General features: G+C 37.8%; 3 protein-coding genes across 3 annotated transcripts in view; all 3 read left to right on the top strand.

Annotated features, from left to right (window-relative positions):
* Positions 1-10,186: 10,186 nt before the first annotated feature.
* The window catches only part of LOC145775679 (heparanase-like), a 79,822-nt gene continuing 70,365 nt past the window's right edge, over positions 10,187-19,643 (top strand). Inside the window, exon 1 of the mRNA XM_082587018.1 lies at positions 10,187-10,268. The gene's annotated coding sequence lies outside the window, so the exon portion shown is untranslated. The remainder of the gene's footprint in view (positions 10,269-19,643) is intronic.
* On the top strand, positions 16,298-17,653 carry LOC145776376 (hydroxymethylglutaryl-CoA lyase, mitochondrial-like). The gene has a single exon (XM_082587773.1). The coding sequence runs from the start codon at positions 16,501-16,503 to the stop codon at positions 17,221-17,223; it is 723 nt and encodes a 240-aa protein (XP_082443899.1). The 5' UTR covers positions 16,298-16,500; the 3' UTR covers positions 17,224-17,653.
* On the top strand, positions 18,506-19,359 carry LOC145776375 (MICOS complex subunit MIC19-like). The gene has a single exon (XM_082587772.1). It carries the CDS (start codon positions 18,577-18,579, stop codon positions 19,117-19,119), a length of 543 nt encoding a protein of 180 aa, XP_082443898.1. The 5' UTR covers positions 18,506-18,576; the 3' UTR covers positions 19,120-19,359.

Genomic DNA, 19,643 nt, shown 5'->3' with positions numbered 1-19,643 from the left:
TTCATCCATGCGTTTACAGGATGCGATACCACCTCACGAATCTTCGGAATAGGAAAAAGAACACTCTTTCAGAAAGCCACCAAAGGCGACAAAGAGCTAGAATCCTTGGCACTTGCATTTACAAAACCTGGCCAGAAGGTGGATGCAATTGAAGAGTATGGCAAACAGTCAATGGTTCTACTCTATGCTGGAAAGCAAAGCGATTCGCTGGCATCTTTGCGACATTCTGTGTTGAAAAAGAAAGTAGTTTCAGTGTCATCCTTCGTTGCGCCAGCCCGACTCCCACCAACTGCATCTTCTACAATATTCCATTTCCTGCGTGCTTACAATCAAATAATGATATGGTTAGGACTAGAAAGCAATTTGGACCCTACTGGCTGGGGTTGGAAGATTAAGGACAAACATTTCGCACCAGTAATGACTCTGAAAAACCCTGTACCGGACAATCTGTTAAAGATTGTGCATTGTAATTGCACGACCGCTTGCACAACACGGCGATGTACATGTAGGAGGTACGGATTTCCGTGTACCTCTGCTTGTGGAGAATGCCAACTTGTGTCCCGTGAAAACCCAAACAATGTCCTTCCATTGGATCAAGACGACACAGACAGTACCGATGATAATTGTGACGACTACTAGTATGTAACAATCATAACTTGAAAAATGGTACTTCATCTCTGACATTCTCTGACGTTTAGTCCATATACTCTTCCATCATAGGCGTCGATTTCCGGGAGGCAGGGGGGCGCGCCCCCAGTAGAAATTGTTTGGGGGGGCAGCCACCCTGCTTTTCTGTTCTTTTTTGTACCTTTGACAGTGTAATTTTATGGAACTGTTCAAATTTGGGTACATATTTCACATTTTTTATCATCTTGCCCCCTCAGATTTTTTCTTAAATGTTAAAAAATCGATGCCTATGTCTTCCATGACATCACAGACGGTTTCTGATATGTTCATTTGGTGCATAGATACCATGTTTAATTGTTTATATGTGTTTAATACATTTATAGTGTGTTAATTGAACTAAAAAATTTTTTGTGTACATTGAAAAAATTGGGGGGTCACCATTTTCAAATTATGTAAATTGACCACTTTCCCGGGGTCAGATTTTTGTAGACTTTTTTTCTGGGGTATAGTACAACCGAATCATACACTTAGAACAAAAAAACCTTTTGTATAAATTTTTTTGGGGTTGCCCCCATATTTTTCATATATTGACCCGCCTACATGAAAAGATAGCATATTTTTAAATGAAAAATTAACTGCTTAAAAAATAAAACCATAGAAATGCACAGAAAAACAACTGCGCCAAGTTGTCTACAGCATAAATATTTGTTCGTTAACGCTTTCCTTCCCGAATTTTTATTTTGGACGGTAAAATTTTTCTAAAGCTCTCATGGGGTAGTAACGACTTTGCAGGGGTTCTCGGTTTTTTTTGTATTATAAAGTTTATTCCCCTCTGATGACAGCAGAACCGCTGCTGGCGTAACAAAGCTTCGATGGCGTAGAGATAACGCAATGAGTCTCAAGTTCTTTTATTCGTGAGTTCGAATTGAATTTAGATTTGGAATTTGAAAAGTTATCTTATGAGTCTGAATTAATTTTCAGTAATATTATGAGTCTCTCTGTTAAAATTGTTTTGTGCAGAAGTATATAAACCACTTTCATAAAAGAAAAAAGCAAACAGTTACGTGATTTAAAATTGGCAAATTCCAACAATGTTTACGAACTAGGTTGAACTCCTGCTAGTGAGATTCCATTACAGAGGTGAACTGCGGATATACTGAATAAGCAATAAATGGCCATTTTAACAGACTCACTTGAGAAAGCTGCGGGTGGTAGGTTATTTGAGTAAAAAATGATCCATCAAAATTATCCCAGTGCACAACAAGTGAGTTTTCTTAAGAAACGCAACTAGCCTATTTATTCTCACTGTTGGGTTCAGTGAGTTTTTAAGAAACGTAAATGTTATGTGAGAATTACATTTTGTAGAGAGCTAAAAACAATGGAAATTCATTCAGGTCCCTACAATCACTCCCTGCAAATTTTAAGACCGTGGGATCGAAGATCACACGTTTTAAAATTAAGTAAAAATAAAAGTAAAAAGTAAAGTAAAAATTTAACGAAAGTAAAAATAAAAAATAAACACGATAATTGATGCAATAATGTGGTTTTGCCAGTCATAAAAATCGGATTGAAAAATCCTTTTAAAAAGCATGAAGAAATGGCGTTAAATGATAAGCAAACAAAGGCACAAAAATATAGAAGCATGTTAAAAATAATCGCAAGTTTCATCGGATGAAAGTCTGGCGCAAGCAAGCCTTGACTTGCTATGTTTTTTTTTTATTTTATTTTTTTATATATATTTTTTTGTTTTAAAGAGAAATCATGCGAGCATGGCGTGTGTTCGTCTTTAAGTCTCTGGCTTGATTCGGATAATGTCTTTATACTTCAGAGTTCGATATGATTAGGCTTCTCGTTTCTCACTTCATCAGAGTGTTTTGTTGCGTCTCGAGCTTTCCGAATCGAACCAGGCTTTGTGCGTCACTGCCAGTAAATATGCTCTGTTGATTTCTCCTGAAAGTAATAAAAATACAAGGTGCAGAAATAATGTGTTGTAGCTAAAACAGTATATAAAAACGACATCAAAACAATGCAAAGCGAATTAATTCACGCAAGAGCAATTAACATTAAAAGCAGCACTCACTACGGGACTTCTTATCCCGAAAAAAAGCAAACAGTCTAATTATGGGTAGCGAATTAGAGATAATTTAGAAATACCATCTGGAAGGTAGAAAAAGGTAAAGAAACATAGAAAAGGTCGCAAGATAACGTTGAAAGAATGTAGAGGTAAAGTATTGAAACGAAGAGAGAAAAAAAACACACACGCGTTTGTCTAACGCGATTGATTGACATGAACCAAAATATCTGACCACAACTGAAGGATAGCAACTGTGCTGAAGTTGAACTCCGTTTATGAAGTTGCAAAAAACTTCAACAAAAATGCAGCCAGCGATTTAGCTTGAGCTGCAAAAAAAACCTGCTATAGTTGCAGTGTATCGCGATGCGATTGAGGGCCTAAGCAATGTTGTTTTAAAAATGAGAATAGACTGTGCTATTTCTCAGGCAATGTCAAAACATGCCCTACAACATACCAGGTTGACCTCGATAAAAAGTAAAAAAATGCTATGTGGGGACCGTATTTAGGTACCATTAGCCACATGCTTTGAAAGGGTACGTGGGGGCCAAGTTTGGGCTCCATTAGCCACGTTGCTCAGACAAGATTGCGTGGGGGCTTGATTGCTCCATTAGCCACGCTGCTCAGACAATAAACAGAAAATGTTCAAGCATAGTAGCTTGTAAAACATCAGTGCCATCTAAAAAGCGTTATTACGTCAGAAATTTTGTCCCACGTCAACAAAATGCGCCAGCGCAAATTTGTATGTATTTAGAAAAAATAGCAATTTATTTATAGTAAGAACATGCCGAAATGGGACCTGAAATAAAATAGGGACCTGAAAAATAGGGACCTGAATGAATTTCCATTGTTTTTAGCTCTCTACAAAATGTAATTCTCACATAACATTTACGTTTCTTAAAAACTCACTGAACCCAACAGTGAGAATAAATAGGCTAGTTGCGTTTCTTAAGAAAACTCACTTGTTGTGCACTGGGATAATTTTGATGGATCATTTTTTACTCAAATAACCTACCACCCGCAGCTTTCTCAAGTGAGTCTGTTAAAATGGCCATTTATTGCTTATTCAGTATATCCGCAGTTCACCTCTGTAATGGAATCTCACTAGCAGGAGTTCAACCTAGTTCGTAAACATTGTTGGAATTTGCCAATTTTAAATCGCGTAACTGTTTGCTTTTTTCTTTTCTGAAAGTGGTTTATATACTTCTGCACAAAACAATTTTAACAGAGAGACTCATAATATTACTGAAAATTAACTCAGACTCATAAGATAACTTTTCAAATTCCAAATCTAAATTCAATTCGAACTCACGAATAAAAGAACTTGAGACTCATCGTGTTACCTTTGTGCCATCGAAGCTTTATTACGACAGCAGCGGTTCTGCTGTCATCAGAGGGGAATAAACTTTATAATACAAAAAAAACCGAGAACCCCTGCATTCAACATAAAACCCTCGAACCCCTACATTCGAACCCCTACAACTTCAAAAAAAAAATGAAAATTTTTTCTGTTTGTTTATTTTCTTTCGTGTTGCCGAACGTTGTTCAGTGTCACTGTCACCCACTCCCTTCTCTGAAGTTCAAAACCAAGTGGGAGTGAAGAGGCAGGAGAGACATCGAATAGAACGAGGCGAGACTTTATTTTTGGCACAGTGCTCAATTCCTCGGACCAGGCATCTGACGTGCTGAAATCAGCGAGCTGGAGTTTTGCAGCATGCCTTACAAAAGGGCACCGTGATGGTAGGCGTTTTATGATTGGGACATTGAGAGTGGATACGCAATCGTGTAGTATGTGGTTCGGATCAGCACAGGCTTTATTTACCAACGAAGACACCAGCGCTTCTCTGCGTACATTGGCGGGTAGGATAGGCTACCTGACAGCACTGGAAGGTATTGCTGTGGTGTTGGTTTTAAGCATCCAGTAATAATGCGCATTGTCTCGTTCAGGCAAGCGTCTATTTTTTTGGTGTGCTTACTGTGACACCATGCCGGAGCTGCGTATTCCGCGGCACTGTAGGCAAGCGCCAGGCCACCTATGCGGAGGGTAGATGGTTTTGCCCCCCATGTTGTGCCGGCCAAGCACCTCAAAAGTCCATTGCGTGCAGTTACTTTTGCACGCAGGCCTTGAATGTGCTGCTTGTACGTCAGTTGCCTATCTAGTTTTACCCCGAGATGGTTGACTCTTGAACGGTAACTGACAATCATTGACTTCGACCTTCAATTTCCTGTCGACTTGGTGATTATTGAGATGAAAAGTACTGACGGCAGTCTTTATGCACTGAGTTGCAGTCTCCACGTATTTAAGTATTCCGAAATTCTTTTCATATCTGACTCCAGTGAGTGCTCTACATTGGACCAGATTCTATTAGTGGCTAGTAGGGCTAAATCGTCGGTATAACCATATTGCTTTGACTTGGTGCAGGCGAGGTCGCTGATGTAAACATTGAATAGCAGTGGTGACAAGGTTGATCCTTGAGGCACGCTGTTTTTCAAAGAGCGAGGTCGACTACTCTGTCCATCACTGGTATAAAGTGTGAAGCGTCTATTAGAGATCATCTCCAAAATGAATCGAACTGTGTGACGCCTAGGGATAAAACGAAGAAGCTTGAGAGTCAGTCCACGATGCCATACCGTATCATAGGCTGCAGTTAGGTCAACCAGTACCAGGCCAGCTTTCTCTCGATGTTCGAATGCATCTTCAATGTCGTTAGTGAGTTTCACAACTTGATCAACTGTAGATCGTCCATGACGGAAACCAGCTTGTTCCTTCGGTAGTTGAGGTTCAATGATAGGTTCAAGACGTAAAAAGAAGCAGTCGTTCTAGGAGTTTAAATGGGACACAAAGGAGAGGTATTGGTCTATAGCTCTTGGTGTCATCGGCAGGCTTTTTTGGTTTGAGAATAGCCATCACTGAAGCTTTACGCCATATTTTAGAGAGTTTCAATTGCTGAAAGCAAGCTGTAAAGAACTTAGCTAGCCATTTTAATAGATTGGTAGGGCAATGCTTGAGAAACTCAGGAGGTATCTTATCCGGACCCTGAGATTTACCAGTCTTGATGAGTTTTATTGCATTACGCAGTTCTGTGATTTTAAAAATAAAAGGAGAATCAAGATAAGTGTCAGAGTTGTGTGTCGCCCAAAGCTGTTTGATCTCACGGTTGACAGCTCTGGACGATGTTGCATCAATCTGCTTACATCTTCCATTACGAAGCACTTGTGTCGCGATGGCGTTTGCTGAGACAGGGCACCGCTTGGGAGCAGAGGTGCGTCCAGAAAGACGGTTAAATGTCTTCCATGCCAAACGACTAGAATGAGTAAAATCGATGCTTTGGACAGTTTCCTCCCAGCGCTCTCTGCGATTCTTATCAAGGTATTCCGTTAGGTTATTTGCTCATTGAATTGATTCACTGCCAGGTTCAGTCTTTAGGAAATCATTGTAGGCTACTTGTACTGACATTCTTTGTCCCAGGTAGGGATATATTGCTTTCTTCGCCCTCGTGGGATACCGGCCTTACCTGCATCTAACAGGAGTTGGAAGAATGAAGTGTAGGCTTCATTTATGTCCATGGTTGCTGGTTTTGGTAAACTGGTACATTTGCGTTTAAGATACTCCGTGAATAATGTCCAGTTGGCTTTACGGAAGTTCCATCGATTTACTGGTTTTGACATTAGTGGCATAATGGGGTGTGCAGGGCTTACAAAAAAGGGTCGGTGTTGGGATTTAGGAAAAGGGTCTAAAAAAACTCTGCGAGGGAAGGAGCCATTGAGTTTAACCGTATCTGTCACTGCTTCCTTTTGGCGGCAAGAGTTATTGGCCGAGACCATCAGGTCTACGCAGGGTTGGAAGTCGTTAGTCAAAAAGCAATGACTATTTCACTATTCGATAGTGCCCAAAAAAGTAATGACTTTCCGCTATCGATACTTAAAAAAAGCAATGAATAGTAATTACTAAATATAATTTTAAAAAATAACGAGCAACCCGCAAACTCAAAGAAAAAAAAACGCAAACTCGAAAAAACAAGCCCAAACTAGCGAGAAAACCGCAAGGTTGGCAACACTGATTGATTGATTGAATCTTTATCCTCGGACTGGGAAAGCTTCTTGTAGAGCTTAATCCTGGTAGTTTCGCATATTTGTAGAGGCTTTGAATCACTGACGCAGGCCCGGTCACCGAGATTGACAGAGTGAAGTTTCCGATTGTTGAAGTCTTGTTGCCAGGGAACTATTCCATCCATTAAATGCCGCTGAATGGAGAGCAGTCCTTAACCTGCGTTGCTCAAGCGCACACCCCGAGAGTCGAACCAGCGCCGCTTGATCTTGAAGCTTCTTCGTTCCAGAAGTGACGCGCTGACCAATTGAGCTATCGGGGCGGACAACGACTTTCACTGGCATGTTAACACTGTTAACGACTTTCACTGGCATGCATAGACATCTTATTATAACTAGACCGCGCATCGTCACTTCTCTCGTTTAAGATTTTTGAAGAAAGCAGGTTCAGACGTCAGCCATTATTAGTGTACCTATTCCGCGCGTTTGCCAATGCTTTTGTAGTAGGGACCCGTAATGAATTTTCATTGTTTTGAATTCAATTCAATTTATTTTTCCTTGTCAGAATGCAAAAGAAATGATATTGTGAAAAAGAAATACAGGAACAAAACCAACAAAAGGAAAAGGTGGCAAAACTAAAATGGTTTAAGACGTGCATGAAAGGATCTAATATTGCGGTATATGAATCGATAAATATACAGCAGTTAAGCACGGCCACCAAACCTGATGTACTTTAAAACAAGTAGATGAATTAATTAAGAATCAGTCGCCTCCTCGTTCCTGAAACAACTGGAGCGCCAATTCTTAAAGCAATGAGAACACGACTGAACACAACTTTACTTTCTACAAAATGTAATTCTCCCATAATATTTGCGTTTCTTAAAAAACTCAGTTGTTATGAACAAATAATTGACAAAACAAATAGTTTTCTATGCAACAACACAACCGCAGCTTTTACCAGGATTCTGTTCAATAGAGATTGATGGCTTTCGATTTTCTCCGTTGTAGCAAAACGTTGCATTATGACGTAAATTCGTGTGATTTCATCAACAATAACTTTTAAAGAAATAGCTTCAGTTTCAAGTTGCTGTGAAATAACAACTAATAAGCGTCTCCGCAATTCACCTCTATGACGAAATCTTTATATGATTTCACCTTTGCTGTTCTACAATCGCAAACATATTGTTGGAATTTGTTAATTTTAAATTACGTAATTGCTTGCTTTTTCTTTTATTTTGAAAGTGCTTTATATACCTCCGCACAAACAAGTTTTACATATAATATAGTAGGCCTATAGTATAGTATGACAATTACGATAATTCTTACGTTTCAAATTCAAAAATCTATTCATTCTAAAAAAAACGCTAGTTCAAAAATTGGTGTTTCAAATTCTGGGGTTAATAAAATTTCAATAAAAACCTTAAACCCCTGGACTTTAGATATTTGAACTGAGTTCACACACTTTACCTGTTCAACCCAGCTTCTTATCGTTTAAAGATAGAAGTGGACTTTTTAAACCTTCTTTCAGTGTTGTATATATTTGTGAGGAAACTGAATTATGCATTAAACGGTTACTAACTACCACAGCTGGGAGATTACCTCTTCGTCCAGGCATTGTGGAAGCTATTGCGGTAGCTGTGCTTGGAAATATAAATCATTCCAAGATATTTACTAATCTCACGGATCATGTGTTTGAATGCACCGTTACCGATAATCACATTTCTACGCTAGTCAAAACTGTGTCCAAATGTTATTTAAAAATTAGGTTTTACCACATTGGTAAGGAAACCTGCAAGCAAATACAAGGCAAATTGGTTCGTAAAACGCTTAACAAAACAGTACTTTTCAAACACCAATAAACCACATTCCTTTCGACATCACATCAGTATTGGTGAATATTTAATGGCAGTGGCTATTTGACCGGCTCCGGTCTTTGAATCTGAAACACTATTTGACCGGTCATGACGTCACTACATAAGCACTTTTTTCTTTTTCTCTTTCAAAGCAAAAGACGATAAGCGCCTTAAGTTTTAAATTCAACATGTTTTCTTCAACTGGGTCCGTGGCGCATACGTAACGTCTCGGGCTGCCATTTTAGAGGGAATGAGTTCGATACTATCCGGAAGCGTTCTTTTTTTTTTTTTGTTTTTTAACTACAAAAGGATACAAACTGATATGAATGAATCAACAAGTGAATAAAAAAGTTTTAAAACGAATTAAAAAAATTTTTCTAGTCTTTATTTTTAACAAATTCCTTTCATTTCTTAGCACAAATTCTCTGAAAAAATCACACCTTCTAATAGGCTGTAAGATTACGTTTCGCTGAAGTCCGAAGTTAAAAATTAAATCCAGTCTCATTGTCACACAACAATCAGTCAAGTTTCAAATCATCATCTCAACCAACCCTTCAAGACAACTTTCCACTTTCAAAAATTTAGTTAAAAAAAAAAGAAAAAAATAACGCTTCCGGATAGAATCGAACTCATTCCCTCTAGAATGGCAGCCCGAGACGTTACGTATGCGTCACGGATTCAGTTGAAAAAAACGTGTTGAATTTAAAACTTAAGGCGCTTATCGTCTTTTGCTTTGAAAGAGAAAAAGAAAAAAGTGCTTATGTAGTGACGTCATGACCGGTCAAATAGTGTTTCAGATTCAAAGACCGGAGCCGGTCAAATAACCACTGCCATATTTAATTTGTTTTGATTTTGTTGAGCTATACATTAAAGCCGCTATAATATAGCGTATCATTCGCTTAGGTTTGTTGTAATAAACTGTTTGTTGCTATTTTTACAATAGGCTAATCATCAGCTCAGCTGTAACGCCAAATTGAATAAGAGTTCTGCTGAACTGCTGGAAATGATGAATTCAGTGCATCATAGCCTATACGTGCTCTCGCATCGCAGTGTTTTTGCTTTATATTATAGACTGTATGTATAATTCTGTGCAATTTAACACATGCTTTTATTCATTTCATAGATGAATAAAACCTCTATTACACCAAAGTTCTAAATTATAGTTAACAAGTTAGTTTTCTGCAGAAGCGCAACCAGCTCAGAAATGTTATCGTTAACAGCGCAGCTTTCACGCGAGTTTGAGACACTAACAATGGCCGACGCCTTTTTTCACTTTTTTCAATCGAAATACGAGAAGCGCAGACTAGTTATAATAAGATGTCTGTACTGGCATGGTTTTTCTGAACTGTGCTGCCGCAAAATTTTCCTTAATCCTTTAAAGTTCGTAAACCGGAAGAGGACTAGGTCGGATAATAATCCGACAACTAAATCTCGTAAATTCGTTTTGACGACGAAGTTAGTGAACAACAAAAAATGATTCAGCAGTTCTCCTAAATGTCGATTAATGAAAAACGAATAATGATTTCGTTGCTTGCATAAAAAAGCAGTGAATAACGCGCATTCGATATTTATTTTTAAAAGGAATGGGTATAAGCATTCGATATTCAGAAAGCAATGAATAACGCTATCGAATAGTGACAACTGGTCGTTACTTCCAACCCTGGGTCTACGTCTCTCTTATTGCTAATTACTCCGTCGGCTTATATCAATTAACACCGGGAAAAGGTATGCCGTTGGTCAAAAGCCTTATCTATCACTTCAATCATTTTATTTCGCAAAATATATTCGTGATTGTGTATTTGTGGGTAGAAAAGGTGATAAAGACTCGGTTTTAGACCTATTTTCGCCATTTCTTGGTCAAATTTTTCAGTTGACATTTCATTTTGAAAGTCTTCTTGCATTGAAGACAGAATTTCATCAATTTTATTTTTTCGTATCTGTGCAAACAGTATTACATGCACTTTTTGCACTACAAAGCAATTTGCGCAAATAACGAATTACCTTCCTAATTATTGTCTGCCAGCAAAGAATGACTCATATTGCGTCAGAGACCGACTCCCCACCCAGACAACAAAATCGACGTTGAATCAATGTAAACTGACGGATTTTGCTGCCTGGAATTTTAGCGCCGTCGCGTTAACACAAAATGAAACCGCACGCTAATAGTAAACTTTCAATCAAGCTATTGAATACTGTATAAGCAAATTTCTTGCATTTCACAACTGGCTGTGACAAAAGGTTTATTGTGAACTTCACAATTATCCGATACCAACATAATCGGGATTAAAATTTGGGGCAAGAAAAAAAAGTAAAAGTCAAGAAATCTCAGGTTTTTAGCATCACTACTTCTATGTGAAATTGCTGAATTAGCAGAGGGCGAGACCATAAGGTCTACGCCAGTAACAGATACGGTTAACAAATGCAAGGTCAGGGTTTGAAGTAGTTCCCCATCTATTAGAATAAAAACTGTCGTGTTGTTTTGGGTCATAGAGCAATTTAGCGTTAATTATGGAAGCCCAGTTCTCTAGTGTAGAGCGTCACTATTGGTGGTAGCATAACTCCATTCCGTGCTGTGCGAGTTAAAGTCACCAGCATATATACTTGGTGAGTCATAACAGGGAATAGAATCGGCCAATAGTTTGGTAGAGGGTGGTTTATAAACGTTAACCACTGCGATATTGTCAATTTTTGTAGCAGCCCACTCTATTTCATCAGATTCCTTGCTGGAGGCGAAGGAAAGCCATGTCGCAGAGCCAGTAGCGTAGCCAGGAATTTTGAAAGGGGGGGGTTTTGACCACCCTGCGGCGGGGGTCTGGGGGGCCTCCTCCAGAAAATTTTGAAAAATTACTTTGAATTTGGTGCATTCTGAGAGCATTTTCAACAAAAATGTGGGTACGAATATTCCTGTAAAATGGTGCTGTCCGGTAGCATAGCAAAAGGATAAGATCAAGTTTTTTTCGGCATTTTTCGGAAATAAAGCTTAGTCTCTGTGTTTTCTTGTTGCTAATTCCTGGCTGAGATGTTTGGTATTGGCAAAACTCGCTCTTTTAATGCAATTTTGTTTAAAATTAGGCAATTTTTTTTTAGACTGAAAGCATTATTCTCAATATCGTGACGTCATACGCGTGCCAAAAGGGGGGGTTGTAACCCCCAAAACCCCCTCCTTGGCTACGCCACTGCGCAGAGCTATGCACAAAAGTAGCAATTCCGTGAATAGCGCTATGGATATAGGCGGCCAGTTCATAACCAGTCATTTTAAGTCTGGAAGAATCCACTGCGTGTGTTTCTTGTAGTAGGATAACAGTGGCGTTGGCAGTTGTGTTGATCAGATGTTCAGTGACCGAAATTTTGACTGATGTTAGACCTTCTACATTTAGCTGTAGCAGCGTGATGCCTTCCCTCACGGTGTTAGAATATAGCCTACTTGCCCTAACAAGGGCACATGCTCAGGGGAGGCGTCACGCTTATCAGACTTCTTTGTCTGTGACCTGGAATTTTTGCAGTTTCTGCTTCTGATTGTCGTCATTAGCCTGAAAAAGTTTCCAGTTACCAGGATTCACCACGCGGAGGTAGACGACATGAATCCCAAATGATCTGATTTATGACAAACAAGTATAATGAGTGAATACATTTCAAAGTGTCTGGCAACACTCCTCTACTCTGCACACAGCAGGAAGCAAGGACAGTGAGTGGCATTGATTGATTGAATCCTTATGCTTTACTTGGACCTAGAAAACTTTTTTCAGAGCTTATCCTGGCTGTTTCGCATATTTGAAAAGGCTTTGAACTACTGACGCAGGCCCGATCAACGAGTTTGACAGAGTGAAGCTTCCGATTGTTGTCTGAATTATTCCATCCAGCAGATGTCCTTGAAAATGAGTTGCCCATGCCCACACCCTGTGAGGCTGTGAGTAGAACCAACTTCAGTTCAGTTGTTTTTATTTCTGACCATCAGATCATAACAATACACGTCAGCATAGCCAAGGTCAAGAAAAGGGTAGAAGCGACAAAACGCAAACGTTAAAACGTGCTTGAGACCGAAGTAAATTATTGAGTTAAAAGAAATTTGGCACGGTCGCAACACCTTCAGAAAAATTTAAGATATATATGATATAAAGGGAAAATAAAAAAAGAAAATGTTACAAAACAAAAACAACATATATTTAGGCTATAGTAGCTTTATTAGCCCACATAGCTTTAGCTGATATATTTAAGATTTGTATGGACAGTTGCTATGAAGATCGGCCATGGTGCGTTATCAAGAGTGCTGATGGTCGTAAGGGGATCTTTGCTTGATCTTGCAGTTTCTTTGTTTGTGAGGTAAAGTGCATAACGAACTGAGTTATTGGGGCGAACATGCCAAGTTAACAAAATTCAATTTTATTTGGCCAACATTTTTTCATATAGCATAGCAAATCGGGAAGCTATAATACAAATCAGTAAACATGCCACAGCCTTTACATCATGGGTAAGTTATGTACTCGACTAAGATTTTTGATGTTTTTGTTGAGACTTTAGACTCCTTTTGATTGCCGCAACCTAGCATCTAATATAATTCTTACATAGTTTTTTTGAACTGTTAGTAAGAGATGAGTACATAAGGGAGGAGGGATGCAACCTAGTTCGTACCCTGAACAGTTCGTACCCTCAGTTCGTACCCTAAAAAGATCGAAAGAAAAATTAAAAAAAGCGGAAGTCGCTGATCGCAGTTTCCGCAACCATAGGCGAAAGAGAAAATTAAAAAAAGAAAAGTAATCGGGAAAAAATGATGGTTTGCAAAAGAGAGTTTTTTGGCGCTAAAAGTAACTATTACCCTAACTCTAACCCAGTTTTCTCTTGCACCTGAGTTGTTTGATGTTCTAGTCGTTACCAACCCTCGCTGATCGCAGTTTCCGCAAATATTTTTCCGCAGTTTCCGCTAACCATAACCCTCGAGTTGTTTGCGGAAACTCCGATCAGCGACTTCGGCTTTGTGCTATTAAACTGCGATCAGCGACTTCGGCTTTTTTTAATTTTTTCTCTCGATCTTTTCAGGGTACAAACTGATGGTACGAACTGTTCAGGGTACAAACTAGGTTGCACCCAGGGAGTAGGGTGGAGTGAAAAAAATAAAAATCACTAATTCAAAAAACGTCCCCTCTCAATAGTTGCCTTTGGTCCCAAAACTAAGTTTAAAAGTGGTTTTGGGAAGTTGCCTCGAATACTCAGGTGACAACCTTGACGCAAAGGTCATGCGGGGGTCAAATCCCATAAAAATGCCATAACTCTGTGAGCGGTGATGCTAGGGAGCTAATTTTGATGCCAAAAGAAGCAGAATGTGCACTTTCCTATCTGTCTCAAAAGAAGTTTTTTTCGAAATTTTACTAGATATATGGTTATTTTCACAAAATGTAATTTTCGGGTCAAATATGAATAACACATAGCATTATGCACAGTTTAACATCACCATAACATAATCACTTCACAAGAAATCAGCATAATGAGTATATATGATATATCTCTAACCAATGAAACACACATTTGAGTGGTTTTAGAGCAAGCACAAGCACAGGATGGTAACAACAAACAAATATAAAATTGGGTTTCATAATATTACAATAGCCTAGACGACAGACGTTAAATGCCAGTTTTATGCAGGGGGAAATGGTATCGGCAGGAGGACCTAAGATTGAAATTGCTTTTTGGTATTGTATTGCTTCATCAGTTTTCGTGACCGAATCTTTAGCCTGATCAGACCGTCACGTCTGTTGAAGCTAGCTATTGCTGATGAAGCTTCGGTTACAAGCTTTATGTGGCGCTTCACAGCTTGATTGTGGCATGGGTGGCGAATAATGAGCTTTTCTTCTCTGATTTTTTCGATGTCGCAGTTACTCAGGTGTCGAATTTCTGGTGGTTCGTTGGTTTGGTCAGAATTTAAGTTCACAAGTTTGTAGTAAGATTTAGCATGATTGAATTTTCTCACATGGACAGAAGCTACGGATTCTTCCCCATCGGCTGGCTCGTTTTGGACTGGTGCTGCTTCGCTTTCAGGCACTTCATTTTCGATTGAAAATTGTTCAATGACCCCTCTCAAACTAAGGATTTTGTTCACAGCTAAATGACGAATATTATGGGTACAGAAACAGAATCTGCATGGCCGTAATGTTGGGCACTGTTGATGAAGATCTCGAGCTTCTCGAAGTTGGAGGACTTTCCCATGCAAGGTGGCTGACCTTGGCCTGTCACTTACCCCGTTTCTATGTTTCTGTACAACGACCACAACATTGACAACAATCGTAGAACTTTACATTAGAGTTTACTTTCCGGCATGGTTTGAAATCAAGCACTACCACTCGATCACAGATGGACCGAAAAACTTCTTCAACGTGCTACAAATAGTCGTCAAATTTCCGAACAATAAAGTCAAGAAGATTGCACTGGATGTCCTTAAGCGAAATGCATTCTTTGCGCACCAAGAAAACATTCTCTTGGGGATGTTGGCAGATGATGATGAGACAGTTTGTCATTTAGCTGTAAACAAAATCCTTAGTTTGAGAGGGTCATTGAACAATTTTCAATCGAAAATGAATTTGATTTGACAGAAGTTTTTAAATTAGTACACAATGTTTCGGTATCACCATCTTCCAAATATTTCCTTTTTAACTCTAATTCAACCAGAGGCCATAATTTTAAATTGCATAAACAGTTTGCTCAACTGAACTGCCGTAAATTTTCCTTTGCCAATAGAGTAGTCGACACTTGGAATAATTTACCATATGCTGTAGTCAATAGTATGTCTATTGCGATATTTAAGCGACGTGTCGAAAACTATTTATGATTGTGTCTTATCTTTTTTGTTCTTTGTGATTTTTGTTTTCTCTTCAAAAATTTCTTATTTTTATTTATTTACGTTTTCTTATCAATTGTTATTTGCGAGTATGTTAATGTTTTTCTCTGTAGTACCATGTGTACTGGACCAGAATACATTATTATTATTATTATAATGCTATGTGTTATTCATATTTGACCTGAAAATTACATTTTGTGAAAATAACCATATATCTAGCGAAATTTCGAAAAAAACTTCTTTTGAGACAGATAGGAAAGTGCACATTCTGCTTCTTTTGGCATCAAAATTAGCTCCCTAGCATCACCGCTCACAGAGTTATTGCATTTTTATGGGATTTGACCCCCGCATGACCTTTGCGTCAAGGTTGTCGCCTGAGTATTCGAGGCAACTTCCCAAAACCACTTTTAAACTTAGTTTTGGGACCAAAGGCAACTATTGAGAGGGGACGTTTTTTGAATTAGTGATTTTTATTTTTTTCACTCCACCCTACCAGGGAGGAGTACGGTACTGGGTCTATAGCCCTGCTTCCATACGGTATTATGGTCAAGGATTTTGGTGCAAGTAAAGCCAATGTACTACAAAGTGGAGGCCACTGGCAAGTTTTAAACTGAATTTTTACAACGATCATTTGCTCTAACATTTAGAGCAAATGAACACTAAATTACTAAGAACACTAAACTACCATAACCCAGGTTTGAAGTGAAGCATAAATTCAAAGTCTGTGGAAATGACTAGTGCTTAGCATATTGAATTTCATGGTAAAAAATATTCAGCTTCTCTGATGTCATCATTAATAACTGACTTTTTTTAAATTAACAGAATTTTAAAGTACCGTATCAGAAATGTTCAAAACTAGGCACTTGTTAAGAGTATGTTTATTTAAAAGTTCTGTAAGTCGGTGTCGTTATTCTGATTTTGTAAAAATAGTTGAAGTCGGACCAAGAGATGGGCTTCAAAATGAAAAGAACCTTGTTCCTACTGACACTAAAATTAAACTCATAAATGATTTAGCGGAATGTAACTTAACTTTCATTGAAGCAACTAGTTTTGTTTCTCCAAAGTGGGTTCCACAGATGCAAGATCATTTGGAGGTAATGCAAAAAATTCATCGCAAAAAAGAAGTGACCTATTCTGCATTGACACCAAATTTTAAAGGCTTTGAAAAAGCTGTTGAAGCTAAAGTAGATGAGGTTGCTGTATTCAGTGCTGCTTCAGAATCTTTTACGCAAGCAAATATTAATTGCTCCATAGCTGAAAGCTTAAAACGATTTGAACCCATATTTGAAGCTGCCAAAAAGTTGCAAATACCAGTTCGGGGCTACGTTTCTTGTGTTGTTGGTTGCCCTTATCAAGGAAAAGTTTCACCAAAGGATGTTGCCATTGTAACAGGAGAATTACTTCAACTTGGTTGTGCTGAGGTGTCACTTGGTGACACCATTGGTGTTGGTGCACCAGCTTCTATAAGAGACCTGCTTAATGAATTAATTCCTGTTTTTGATGTAAAGCAACTTGCTTTGCACTGTCATGATACATATGGGCAAGCATTAGCCAACATTTTAGCTGGATTAGATATGGGAATAAGAAAGTTTGATTCTTCTGTTGCTGGCTTGGGAGGTTGTCCTTATGCTAAAGGGGCTTCAGGAAATGTAGCAACTGAGGATGTTGTGTATATGTTGAATGGAATGGGTCTAAAGTCTGGTATAGATTTAGATAAGCTTGTTTTAGTAGGAAAGTTCATAAGCACATTTTTACAGCGTATAAATGGTTCTAAAGTTGGTAAAGCAATGTCGACATAAAATGTATTATTAGTTTAAAGATGACAAATAATGTTTTGTTTCACATTTAATTTTTGGAGGCTTCAGCATACTACAAGTTCAGTCATTAGTGTAACGTAAAATTTTATTTATGAGTTTTTGGCATGTTTTGTGTGTTCCTTCTGGTTATTAGCTTTGTCAAACAATAATTAAATACTGTAATGTATAATGATCACAACGTTTAGTTTGACATACACTGAAGAGGTAGGCCTATTGCATCAACTTATCGTAATTTTGATGTTTTTTAATTCCTGTTGGTGTCATTGGAAGTCAAAAATCGTTTTCAAAAACTTTTAGTAATGCGATAGTTTTAAGATCTATTAGAATACTTTGCATTGTTTTTTGTATTAGTCTATGATTTCATGGTCTTAAGATCCATTAAAATACTTTGCATTGTTTTTTTGCATTAGTGTATGTCTGTATGATTTTAATCATTGGAGTATCATGCAGCATAATGATGTGTTTTTCTTCACTGATAACATTTAGCCAACTCGAGCATCGCTTTCATCCATTCCACTTGAAATGTAATATGTTTGTGATATAAAAATTACACAAACTGAATCTGGAAAGAGGTTGATTTGAAACAAACAATAGATGAAACAAATTGAAATAGATTCTTCTACAGTTTATTTTGAAGATGGAATGTTTTGAAAGTATAGCCCATTTATTGGTTATATATTTGCACCGTTAACAAACGATATTTTGATAAATTACATTAAATTTATCAAATAAATCTTATAATTTTTGCCGTTTTTGTAACGAATCACGAAGTTGATTACAATCCCATCCGGCAGATCATGCATTGCACAAGCTAGCATTTAATATGTGTTTAATGTTTATGGTTATAAAGTTTTAATTATTTAGATTATTAAGTTGTTAATGCAAAAATATCAGGGAATTTATTTTGTATTTTCGGCATGGAAGCAGTGTTTGGTGCACTTTTGATATCAACAATTTTTTTTTAAACAATATTGCTATTACTTTACTAACTTTTAGATTAATTTCTCATAACTTTTTAGAGATAAACTATGTTCAGTAACAGTATACATTTAACTAGTTGGTTGAAACATCATACCAAATCTACATTTACAGGATGAATACAACTGTTTTTGTGTAGTGTTTTAAAGTATGTACCGGTACCCCATCTGCTTTGACTTTGTCAATTCATCCTCTCTCAGCCTCGTTTTCCCTTTAAATTTTTTCATGATTTATGTTTTGCTTTTGTGTTTACTTGCCACATTTTTAGAAACGTTTCTAGCGTTCAAATACATTTCTATTTCAGAAGTTGTAATAAATAAGTATCTCCTGCATCAAGTAATTTAAATATAGTGTAAAATGGGAAATAGCGGAAGCAATGAAGTGACGATTGAAAAAGACGGTGACAAATTTATCGAAACTGGAGATGGAATTAAATTATCTCCCAATCTTGTTGAGAGGATGAGTTACGGTGGTGGAAGATTGCCATCACACCAAGCTGGTGGTGATCATTCTGAAAACGAAAAGCTTCGTGATGAGAAATTGGAGGATGCTTTAAAACTTGCAGAAGAATGCCAGAAAATGTTGGATACACGCGAAAAGCAAATGTCTCACTTGAACGAAAAATGGAAAGCGGACATTGAAGACGAACGTGCTAAACATAAGAAGTTTTATGATTTGTCTTTGGACGAGTTTGAAAAATCTGCTGCAGAAGCGGAGAATAAGTTCAAAAAACCAACCTTGAAACCAGTTTGTGCAAATTTACAAAGTTTATTGGTGGAGTGCTATCAAAAGAACTCTGGTCGCATTTTGGAATGTTCAGAACATGTACAAAACTTTCAAAAATGTGTAAATGACACCAAACAGGCATATTTAAAGCAATCCAAAGCAGATAGTGAATAACTTTTCTGCGAGGCCTACAGCCTGCCTATATCTCAGAATCTTTTCTTAACACAAATTATTATCATATTTACCACGTTTGAAAAACGATAAAGCTCCTAAAGACTGGCCTTGCATGCTTTGAAGTGAATTTTCTTGACATTGTGCGTTTCACTTTTTCCCAGTCTTCACCTTATTGTCGACTTCTGTTTGGTATGTTGTAATCACTTGTTTGGTATTTTAATCATAATTTCTCTTTTCTGAGTGCAAGTGAAACCGTAAAGGATTCGTTCGAACTTCAATGAGTTTCACGTGGCGTGTTACATTGCACCCCGAGACGTTGTTTTCAGTTTAGGCAGTCACAGCTGATCAATATTATGATCTCTAGGGCAAGTTTTCATTGACCTCAAAATCTAAAAAAAATGACTTTATTGACCTAACGAAAATTTGACTAAATGAACCATTGTTTCTTGCATTTTATATTTACAGTAAGGGAACGTTCAAATATTACGTAACGCTTTTTTTCCGAATTTTTGACCCCCCCCTCC

The sequence above is a fragment of the Aplidium turbinatum genome, chromosome 8 (assembly GCF_918807975.1).
Source record: "Aplidium turbinatum chromosome 8, kaAplTurb1.1, whole genome shotgun sequence".
Classification (NCBI taxonomy): domain Eukaryota; kingdom Metazoa; phylum Chordata; class Ascidiacea; order Aplousobranchia; family Polyclinidae; genus Aplidium; species Aplidium turbinatum.
Note: the sequence above shows the minus strand (reverse complement) of the source record. Positions and strands in the feature narration are given on the sequence as shown.

Excerpts from the sequence above, each read along its gene's own strand:
- LOC145776376 (XM_082587773.1), top strand. The coding sequence starts at position 16,501 with ATGCAAGATCATTTGGAGGTAATGCAAAAAATTCATCGCAAAAAAGAA.
- LOC145776375 (XM_082587772.1), top strand. The coding sequence starts at position 18,577 with ATGGGAAATAGCGGAAGCAATGAAGTGACGATTGAAAAAGACGGTGAC.